This window comes from Phalaenopsis equestris, unplaced genomic scaffold, assembly GCF_001263595.1.
Source record: "Phalaenopsis equestris unplaced genomic scaffold, ASM126359v1 Scaffold000107, whole genome shotgun sequence".
Taxonomy (NCBI): Eukaryota; Viridiplantae; Streptophyta; class Magnoliopsida; order Asparagales; family Orchidaceae; genus Phalaenopsis; species Phalaenopsis equestris.
The window spans coordinates 6,406,902-6,418,982 of NW_018164549.1; the positions used below are offsets into that span (position 1 = coordinate 6,406,902).

Consider the following 12,081-nt stretch of genomic DNA (forward strand, 5'->3'; position numbering starts at 1 on the left):
TCTTCCATTCTAACTTAAAATTGTGCGAGTTTAATTCGTAATCAAGCATCCTTTGGGTCTTTTTGGGGCAACTGCAGCTTCTCAGCTTTCACCTGCAGCTGCGCTGCTTTAGAAAACTGTTGCGGGGAAGCTATTGTGAGGAAATTGATTGTCTGTTTGATGTAGCGGTGTGAAAACAGTTGTGACAGCTGTTTTTTGAAAAATAATCATAATGCCCCTATGTAGACAGAAGATAAAATAATTTTTTTTATTAAACAAATTAATGCTGAAATAATAAATTAATATTAATTAATTAGTTTTATTAATTTAAAAACTTATATTTTTATCAAATAATTTAAAACTTAAAAATATGTTTATAAATTATTAATTTATCAGTAAATAATAATATATAAATTTATCTAATTATGATTAATTTAATAAACATATGAATTAATCATTAATTATTAATAAATTAAATCAATTAAATTATTTCCAACAAACTCCTCTATTTCCTATTTCCTATTGATTTTAACCAAAAAAAAATGAAAACAAAACCATTTAATAAAAAATTCAAGAGAAAGGGAGAAGAGACAAAGTAAGGACCTAAGGTTACCCACACACACTGCAGATCAGCAATGCCGAGAGCAAGCGCCACCCATTCCTAGGGCTGCTCGTCGGCATTATCGAATGCCGGACTCGTAGGCATACACATCAAAGTAAAAAAGAAAAGCTCGTATTAAAAGCAGACCACGGGAGGGATTCGACGGCCAATGTTCCGCTGCGCGTTGGGCCGCCGCGATCAAATCGTTGCCTCAAACAGGGAAAAAATTTGTGTACGTCAAGGTGTACGCAGAGATGTGTACATAATAGGATACACGGGCGTTATATGGGAGTTACACGGGAGTTACAAGCGGATTATAACTTCCTTATAACTTTCATGTACATCAGCTGTAACCCGCGTTTTTATTTTATCCATTGAGATTATAAGATTACAGCGGGGTTACACGGGAGTTATATGGGAGGTTACACGGGAGTTACACAGGAGGTACAACGTTACACTTACACAGGAGGTACAACGGGTTATAACCCCCTTGTAATCCCCGTATGAATCCCGTGCACCCTATTATGTACACCCCTTGACGCACGCAAATTTTTTCCCTCAAACAGGGGAGATATCAATGACCATCGTCTAGCTCTCTGCGCCTTGAATCTAGTTATTTTTGCCCAAAGTATAATTTTTCAATGAATTAAATTATCATTATTCATTGACCTGTTCATACGTATTGCCTGGGAAGAGTTGAAGTTGCAAAAGCATCATCAAAAAAACAAAAAAGAAAAGGCGCATCAATTTCAACATGACAACCACATATCATTTTAAAGTTTTTATGAAAAAAAAAAAGGGTTTACGTACAACTTCTAAAAACAAAAACTTTATTAGCACGAGAAAAATACGAAACCAAATTGCAATTTACCAATATAATACAAATTGCAAACCCTAAATAAATCCCGAATTCATATTAATACATCATCTTCACAAATTGGCACAATCCGCTGGCGCTATGGTGAGCTCCATGCTCCTGAGATCGTAACCAATATGAAAGTTTTGCTGCGCGATATTACCAAATATATTAACTCCAAAGCCTTTGCTGGATACAAAACCCAAGCACATCGTGCTATTATCAACTTCAAAGAACGAATTCGCTCTCGGCAGAACAACCGGGGCACCACCGGAGAATTCAAACGTAATGGCCGGGAACTTGGCGTCGTCCCCTGCACCGGACACATTGAAACAGAGACCGAACACTTTGATCGGATCCACCACACGTGGAAAACTGACACTGCTCGCAACTTTCTTTTCGACGGACTTCAACGTATCCTCGTCAATTAAAGTTAGCGTGGTCCCTGAGTCAATGATTATGTTGCCCTGATTGACAGCATCCGGCATTGTTGTACTCACCCGGACGGATCCCTGGCCTTCCACGCTTATCCGGTCGAGGCTGAGGAAGTAGAATGTGTCGGGAAAGCCCGGGATTAGCGGCGTCGTAACAGAATTATACCCGTGTACAACAGCGTTGGAACCAAAATGTAGCCTGCTCGTGGCAGAGTCGATGTCGAAAGATGGCAGACAGTAGGAGAATTTGCTTTCAATTGCGGAGCCGAGCTGCTGGATTAGAGACAACCGGCCTCCGCCAAGACCGACGAGGCCAGCTCCATTGTCTACGAATGTGCCCTTGCTATAATGTGTACAACCGAACATAATCGATGGAATGGGAACGAGACGTCCACCGGTGGAGTCTAAACTCAAAGTCTCACTTGCCAGAGAGCCATTCACGGAGAACCCACCCGCGTAATTGTAATTATATGCGCATTCATGGTTGGAGTCGCAGCTATTGCCGGACAACGCCAAACATATGTCAGCATCGCAGGTAATCTTTTTGTAGGTGGAGGAGGCTTGCGGATCGAAATTATCGGGGTTTGTTTGATTGAAACAATATTTGCAGGGCTTGCATTGGATCCAAATGAGGTCGCTGCCGGTGTCTGCGATGGCGAGAAAGGGCTCGGGTGGAGATCCGACGTAGATGCGCATTAAATACTCGAAACTGTCTGGGCGGATTTCAGAGTTTAGGTTGTTGGTGGCGGATGAGAGAGATGAGGGAATGTTTTGGATGGAATAAAGAAAGTAGGATGCGCGGATGAAAGAGCGATCTGCGGCGGCTTTGAGTCGGGAGGGGGGTGTGGAGTCAGGGACGGATAGCGGGGATTTGGGTGAGTCACGGTGGATAAGATCGATGGAGAAGCCTTGCTTGCCGCGTACGAGTAGAGGAAGGAAGCATGTTGTTGAAAGAATGAGAAGACGGATTGCGAAGGAAGGGAGAGGGGAAGCCATGGTTGGGGGCAGTGCTTCGTCTTCCTCTGCTTTTATCACTCGGGTGGAGGCTTCAGGTATGATTTATAGGAGAGTGGAAGCATGCAAATTTTTTTTTTAATTTATTATTAGTTGAATGCGGGAGGAGGTTAATTTCACTTTCAGGGAAGCAATTGGAGCTTCCATGAAAATACGTAATGAATGAATCATATTTAAAAATGATGGTCATTAGTCTTTGGATTTAGACATCTTATCATGATTAAGAAAAATTAGTTTTTTAGTTTTATCTGGCACATTTTGTTGTCTAATATGTTTTGAGTAGGCTCTGTTTGGCGCAGCTTCAGCTGTGCTGCCCCAAGAAGCTGCTGCAAGGAAGCAGCTATATGGAAGCTGATTGTCTGTTTGGTGCAGCTGTGTGAAAACAGCTGTTCAGCCGCTGTTTTTGGAAAAATGACAATTTTGCTCTTGTTTAGTAAAACTGTTTCATATATATGGTTAACTGCTTCATATGTATGGTTAACTTTTTTATTATGACAACACATATTTAGTAAATTTTTAGTGGATTAAAACCTTAAAAATATTTAAATAATAGAAATTATGGGATTTAAAATTCCAAAAAAATCAGCATACAATGTTGACTACATGAGCTTAAACTTCATAAAAAGACTTTTAAATGTTTTCCTAATTCTAATTCCCCATCAGAACACCACAAGTAAACCGCTGTCAAGGGGTGATAACATCCAGAAATGGCCATAGAATAAACACAGTCAAAAGCTAAAAAAACATCTATGCCTCCCAAATTCACTAAAGAAAAAAGAATTCTTGCTATTCAAACTGAAATTAAAAAAAAAAAACAAATTGCAAAAAATAAACTTTGCATATCTAACAACTAAACTTTGCTTCCTTACATTTACAACACTCAAATCTTCCATATTGCATCAAAAAATACCATTTCCCAAGCTTCGCATAAATGAATTGTGTGGTATGTAAATATATAAGAATTATGTGCTTAAAAACATATGCAAATATATAAGAATTCTGTGCTATGTATGTAAAGCTTGAGAATTCTGTGCTAGATATGTAAATTAAATCAGACATATCTCTTACATTTAGGTGTGAGAAATGTAAATATATAAGAATTTTGTGATGTGTATGTAAATGCCCAATACTTGCTCAAATATGTTTTCAATTCCTGCAACAACATCAAATAAAATCTTCATTCTCCTTTACTTGCTCAAATTTTAGTAAACCTGCAAGAACTGACAATCTAAAAGAATATGAAAATACATACAAGTTGCAAATATGTGTTATTTATGTAAATGCCCCTACAACAGAAAATACTGCTTCTCGATAATATAAAAATTGCAACCAACGATCATTAACAAATAGCAGAAAATAGCTAAAAAAAATCATTAGCAAATACCACAAAATTGCAAAAATGACAACCAATTATCATTAGCAGAAAATGAATCACTAGCAGAAAATTGTAAAAATTGCAACCAACGATGAAAACACATAAACCTTGTCATTCAAATGAAATTTACAAGGCTGCTCCTGCTCTACCAAACTTTAATCCTCCCATACATTTCTGTATGAAATTCTGTGCTATGTATGTAATGCACTCGAAGGAAAGCTCAATTCCTATAAGAACATTTCTGTATTTGGATGCAGATATTCCCTACAACTAGTGCTGAATTCAAAATGCACTCAAAGGAAAGCTCATTTTAGAGAAAATAAATAAAGGTATACTATTAAATAAAGTGTTGAACTAATCTCTTTAAATAAAGTGTCATTCATATATTTTCGGTGAAATCAAAACTTCTTAGTTTCTAACTTATCGGTTGTGAAAATCATAAGATCATGAATTCTAATCTATACTTACAGTGGAAAAAATGTGTAGGAACATATATATTGTTTACTTAAACTTCCTAAATAAAATTCAATCTTCCCAAGAATTCCTAAAAGTTAACTATGACTGCATGCATCCATGTGCCTATGAAAAAAAATGACATCTTGATGAAATTATGATCGAGAAAGTTTTACTAACAGGAAGTTTAAAAATCATACCAGCTTCAATTACAGTTGCATTCACATATTCAACATCATTCTCATCAAGGTTCTTTTGCGTGCTTCCATTTCCATCAGATGAATATTAGAGATTGCAATGAACATGGCCACTTTTTTATTGAAACTGTCTTTCGACTAGGTATTTAGAATGAGAAATAGAAGCAAAAAAACCATTGGTAAAAATAGTTTTCTAGGAGTAAAGTCTAGACCAGACACCATACTTTAAAGAAATGAAAACAGATGCAGTAAAATATAAGATAAATAAAATAAGTTAGTAGTAATAAAAAAGATTTTTATTTAAGTAAAATATCAGATCAATTTCTTCACCAACTCAAAAACACTCTATTGGAAGATCTCTCAAAGGTCAAATGAACGCTTCAAAGACATTCAAAGAGTAGAAAATCTGGTCTCAAAGAAAATGAGGGATCTCAATGTCTACCCAAGATGTTCTGATCGCGAAGAGCACGACTGAGTATAGAGAAAAAGATGACAGATGATAGGCTTCAGCTTACAAGCTCCAGTTTCATCAGATAAGGCGCTGACGAACTTTTGTTCCCTCACACGAAACATCCATGGTATCTGCTTACAACCAAAGCTTAAAGGCCCAATAAAATCCTTACAGTTCTCTGCCGGATTCAAGTAATTGAAGCAACGATTCATCTTGATTACGCCACTCCAAAATGTGCACTATTGAGAAACGCGACAGTGTTCTTCCTCACTCTCACCGGCGACGGCGAGCACCGCCTTTCCCCCGACGTCATTGATGCGATACGATCCGCCCTTGCCTATGCCAAGACCGATTACTACTCATGCGGCAGGCGAGGCCGAGCCTTGGTCATCACCGCCCATGGACGCCTCTTCCCCCAACATTGCCTGGTCCAAAGCAGCAAACTCCCCTGCTGCCTCCCACGAACAGCTCATCTCCATGAGCTCCCTTTTCATCAATCTCATTGCCGACCTTCTCGCTCTTCCTATGCCGACCATAGCCGCCATCAACGGTCACGCAGCAGCCGCCCGATTCTCCTGGCTATTGGATTCATCCTGGCTATCAGCCACAATTACGTTGAGATCAGGGCGTACAGGGGATTCATTTATATGAGCCAGATCGATATAGGGATGCCAATTTCGCCTTACTTCCTAACATTGATCAGGTCGAAAGTTTCTGATGCGAAGGTTGTCCGCGACATAGTGTTGCGAGGAGCGAAGATGAAGGCTGCGGAAGCGCCGGCGAGGCGAAGGGGATTATAGACGGATCACATGTTGGAGCAGCGGAGACGGTGGAGGCTGCGGTGCGGCGTGCAGATGAGCTCTTAGAAAGAGATTGGAATGGAAATGTTTATGCTTCGATTCGCCGGAGTTCATTGCCGGAGATTTGCAAGACGGTGGGGCTGTCAGAAGAGAAATCTTATCCAGGGCCGAAGATGCGAAGAGGAATCGCAATCGTGAGCTCGGGAGAGAGGGGCATTATAGCGGGGCGGGGCAGGTAAGGTATTAAAAATGGGAAAGCTCGTGGGAAAAGTGGGGAGGGAGGAGGGATCCGGCGGCCCGCTTTCCGCTCCGCGTCGGGGCCGCCGCGATCAAACCTCCACCCCAAACAGGGGAGATTCGCGGGAGGAAAAAATCTCCCCCAAACGGACTATTTTGGAACGTAAACTTGAAAGTGATATCACACATTTCCTTTTATGGACGCCTTTGCATACATACCTCCCTATTATTATTTATTCAGATACCAAACCCCTATACTTAACTTTCTAAATTTTCAGATGACATGTATGTAAATGGTATGTATAAAAATTTTGCTTTATTTTAAACTGTTAGATTTGAGTTCTTAAGTAAATATTCTTGGTAAATAAATTGTTGATAATTTTCTATTTACTCAATTTAGAATATAATATAAATAACTAATATTATTTAAATTTATTTTTATGCAATTTATATTAAAAATAATAACTAACTAACTCTAATATATTAAATAATTGATATTAGAATATAACTTTATTACGTTTATTAGAATATACTAGTGATGCGTGCCAGAAGATCTATGGCAGTAGTGCTTATTTAGGGTCATAGCATTATACATGACTCCAACACATATTCCGATCATGAAAGAGAAGTAAATAGGAGGAGACGCCTTTAATTTTTTATGTGAAAAATCCTAAAAATCGAAAAAAACCATGGGGTCTAGTTAAGTTTAAATAATTCATTATGAATTGTGACTACGCATGTTCACACTTTTCTTGAATTTAGAAAAGATAAAATTATAAAGACGACCATCGTAAATGCACACCACTACTTCTATAGTAGTTATACTTTGGTTGTAATCAATGTAGTTCTTGGCTATACCAGGCCGCAAAAGCTAAAGTTGATTGCTATGGAGACGGTAGTCAGTTATGTGTGTGTGTGTGTGTATATATATATACTTTAGTTACGTCGGTTTATGATACACACCGTACCAATTTGTTAATATAATGAGTATTTTTTTAAATAACTTAATTGACTAAAGGCTACAAAAATTTATAATCTATTAAAATTATTAATTAAAAGATGAAATAAAATATATTAAATTCTACCTAAATGAATATTTTAATGTACATAATAAAATTAAATCTAGCCCATATACTTAACAACCTATGGTTATGTTGTTAAAGTTGTCAAAATTACTTGTTGTTTGTGAATAACTCATGTTTAACTCGCTAAGCAAAGGAGGCAAACACGAACAAATTTTTTGGGCTCGATTATAAATAAATCAAACATGAATAGTGATATTCTTTAACGAGTCAAACACAAGCCAACCCTGATCAGCTTGCTCAAGAGCGGCTCATTTACACCCTTAGCTGTGATGACGCCCGTAGCCTACAGCTGCTGAAGTCAGGAACTGCACGAGCTATGGACCACGTAGGCCATAATAGGTCATGTAGACAGTAGCGGTGAGTTGTGATGTCATTTTTAGGCCTCACAGGCCGTATGAGCTGTGGACCATGTAAGTCATATTTGGTCGAATAGTCTGCAGTGGTGAATTGTGATGTCATAGGTTAGCCATAGTGGTTGGAGTCAAGAGTTGCTAGAACCATGAACCAAGTGAACCATAGTTCGTCATATAGGTTGTAGTGATAAGCTGTAAGGATAGAGCTTTAGGAGTCTGGAGAAAATTACATCTTTGAGGTGCATTTTACACCTGCTTCGGGATGTGCCATTCCACCATATGTGGGGTACGTTGTTACATCGTACTCAAGGTGTGTCATTGCACTGTATTTGGGTGCATTGTTGCACAGTCTTAGAGAGCCGACATTGGGCTATATGTGGGGTGTGTTGTTACATTACATTTGTGGTGCACTGTTACACCATCATCAGGGTGTGTCGCTACATCATATGTTGGGTGTGTTATTATATCGTCATTGAAGGACGTCATAATATCACATATGGGGTGCATTGTTACACCATCATTGGAATGTGTCATTGCACCGTATTTGAGGTGAATTGTAACACCATATTCAAGGTACGATGTTATACCATCCTTTGGAGGCGTCGTGCACCATATGTGGATTGCGATATTATACCATCATTTAAGAGGCATTGTTGCACTACAATTACGATGTGTTGTTACACAATCATCGAGGTGTGTCATTGCATCGTATTCAATGTGTATTGTCGTACCATCTTCAATAGGTGTCATTGCACCATACATGATGTACTTTGTTACACCACCTACGAGAGGTGTCATTATAATGTATGTGGGGTAGGGTGCAATGCTACACCTTCTAGTTCGACACAACATTTGAGAAGGTGCAAAGCTTCGTAGGCAGCTTTGTGTAGTGCATTGTCGTAAGGAGCTGGCAATAAATGAAGGTGGTCAGTTGTAGCCTATGAGTGGTTTTTGACGGTGGTTGGCAATTGTAAATGCATGTGATCAACTGTGGTCAACAGCAGCGGACAAGCGATGATCGATAGTGGTTGGCGGCTGCAGGAGCAGAAGTTGTTCGTTGAATCATCAATGCAGGGTTACAGACTTCAGTTTCCTCTTTTCTAGGCTCTAGCATTCCTCTAGCTCAAGATCTCATCCCCCTCTCAATAGGAAAGGACGGTGCTTTATTTATACAGTCCAGGTTGCAAATAAGGAAGAAATTCTAGTCATTCTTGATTAGACAGTCTAGAGAGATTCCGTCGATTAGATGATGTTTGATGAGCCTTTATGTGCCTTGATGATGCTAGAACTAAGCAATCATGGGTTTGTTGGATCCGTCTCACCGAGGCGCTAAATTTTCCTATTAGCATGTCAAATTTTGAATTTGTTTGACCTTCCAATTATGCCTGAAAAATTTTTAAAAGTGGTTTAATCACTTGATTTGGGCTTAATTTATTAGATTGGGCCAATTTTGGAACCTTTGGGTTCGCCTCACGAGCCAGTTAGTTTGATAATATGTTCGCTGAAATAAAAGTTTAAGATAAATTTGAACAAAGTTTGAACATTTCTTGCCCAAATAATTTCTTTAAATCAGTGTCATACCTCGAGAATCATGTCAGATGATAGAAATTGATTGATAGCTTATATATATATATATATATATATATATTTATAGTTATTTAAATAACCTTTTAATATATTTAAAAGCGTATGTTTTATATTAAATTCAATTTCTATAAATCAAATTAATTTTGAAGTTTAAATTAAAGTATATAATTAATATTTTTAAGTTGATTAATATTTTAATATTTAAACAAAACTATTTGCTATATTATTATTATTATTTAAGATGCATATAAAAGAAAAGAATAACGTAATCTTTTATTCATTTTTTTAATAATAAAAATCAAATATATGTACATTCAAATAAATACATTTATCAACATAATTTTATCAAATTTATTTTTAATGTGTGTTGAAAGGTCTGCAGTGGTACAGTGATTATTTAGTGTATTAAAATTGTATGAGACTCCATCACCAAGTCACGTAATAAAAATATGTGGGAGGAGGCATCTTGGATTTTTTATGTGGAAATCCTTGGAAAAAGAAAAAAAATCATGAATAGTTAGTACATAGGTTTACTCTTCTCCTAAATTAACGAATATGAAGTTACAAAATTGATCATTATAAATATATAATAGTTCATTGATAATTACCATAGTTTGGTTGTAATGATTATAGTCTCAGTGATAGTAGGCTGCAAGAGCCGTAGTTAATTGTATGGAGCCACAATTTTGCGTTGAATGTTGTAGATGTTGCTCGTAACAACTTGTCATGTAGGTCGTAACTGAAAGTTATGGTAATGGTTTGTTGTGTGTGTTGCAAAAGTTCCTTCAGAAATGTCAGTTTGCTGTAAAAGTCGTAGTAGAAATGTACAAGAGCTGTGAGCCACGTAGATCATAGTTGGCCACATAAGTCATAGTAGTGAGTTGTGATGATGACTACATACAGCAAAGACCATAGTTTGAAGAAATATGAGTTGTGGACCATATAGGTTGTAGTTTGGTCACATAGGTTGTAGTTTGAGTTGTGATGACACTTATAGACCGTTGGTCCCCGAGTCAGAAGATACACGAGCTGTGGACCACATAGGTTATAGTTGGTCACATAGGATATAGTAGTGGACTGCAAGGATAAGACTTTACAAGTCCGAAGAAAGTCATCATCTTTAGGGTGCATTATTATATCTTTACAGTGCATCATTGCAGTGTATGTGAGGTACATTATTATACCATCATGAGGATGTGTCGTTGCACTGTATTTGGGGTGCAATGTCGCACCATATTTAGAAGATGTCATTGTACCATGTGTAGGGTGCATTGTTACATTGTATGTGGGGTGATTAGTTTTTTAGAATGCCTCATTAATCTATAATGGATGCCAGGATTCTCAATGCATGTCATGATTTCCCAAGTGGTATTATTGCAATGAGTTGTGAGCAGTCAATGATAATGCACGTCGATAGTGATCAACTGTTGTAAAAGTGGGAGATATTTGTCAGATCAATGGTTTAGAAGCAATGCTAGACTTCAGCTCATTCTTCAAGCTTTAGTCTTCTTCTAGCTCAAGATCTCCCCCACTCTCAAAAGAAACCTCTATTTATAAAGATTAGAAGAGGCATTTGTGCAAATAGAGAAGGAATGTGGACCACTCCATTAGTTGATAGGATAATGATAGAGCGATTCATTCAAAAAGTAAATTAGGAGGGCATCTACGTCTCCAAACCAGAGGGAGTCGACCCGATACAGAGGTTCGTCCAGCAGGTAGTCGAACCAATGGAAGGTCAGTTCCACAAATATCTTTACACATTTCATACGTATCAAGAACTCACATTGAAGATGAGACCTCTAAAAATAATTAACTGAACTAAACCGACCAAACTAAACAACTAACCTAGGTCGACCGAGCCATGCCAACTAAGTTAAACCGGTCGAGCCAGAAAATGATTATATGATGAGTGATCGCTTATAAAATATCAAAAACATCCTGAAGTAGATGCCATCCAGATAGCGACAAAAATATAATACACTTCTCGTACTAAATCTTTTATAAATAGAGGAAGTATTTATTGAAGACAGATATTGTTTTTTCACTATTTCTTAAGAGATTATAGCTCCACTAAAGAAATCATCTTTCTCTCTATCTTTTGACTCTCCTCTCACGTACTATTCTATCAGGGTTATTCGAAGATATTTTAGGATTCGATGGTAGTTAAGTATTAAAAACAAAATTACCAAATAATTTCATTAAAAAAAGGTGATATGTTTGTAATGAGAACTCGGGACGGCCCAAGGCCACTAATAAATAAAATAACGATAAGTACAAAAAAAAGGATGAGAATTGAAGCATAGATACTAAAAATTCAATAATATTTTAGTAGTATGAAATAAGATTACAATATGGGATCAATTAAAAAAGAATGATTTTTTTCTATCGATGATTCATGACACCCTAATGTAATTGATAAATAAAACGAATATAAGTACACAAAATTGGACTAGAAATCAGCAATATAAAAAAAAAAAACAGGCTTCATGCAGAAAAAAAAAATAAATATTACGTCTGGATGACGGTGTGGATTCAAACATTCGAATTTACACAGCTGTCCGCACATCCGAACAACAGACGTAATATCTTATCCTTTGGTGCGACCGGCTGAGAAGACTAAATTTCAAACTACCATTTAACATATCAATGCTAGTTAAAA

General features: G+C 37.3%; 1 protein-coding gene and 1 pseudogene across 1 annotated transcript; one reads left to right on the forward strand and one right to left on the reverse strand.

The window, feature by feature from the left end:
• Positions 1–1,490: 1,490 nt before the first annotated feature.
• LOC110020849 (aspartic proteinase CDR1-like) lies at positions 1,491–3,062 on the reverse strand. Its single transcript, XM_020719109.1, has one exon. It carries the CDS (start codon positions 2,864–2,866, stop codon positions 1,511–1,513), a length of 1,356 nt encoding a protein of 451 aa, XP_020574768.1. The 5' UTR covers positions 2,867–3,062; the 3' UTR covers positions 1,491–1,510.
• On the forward strand, positions 2,865–6,433 carry LOC110020727 (annotated as a pseudogene).
• Positions 6,434–12,081: the final 5,648 nt, after the last annotated feature.

Excerpts from the sequence above, each read along its gene's own strand:
- LOC110020849 (XM_020719109.1), bottom strand. The coding sequence starts at position 2,866 with ATGGCTTCCCCTCTCCCTTCCTTCGCAATCCGTCTTCTCATTCTTTCA.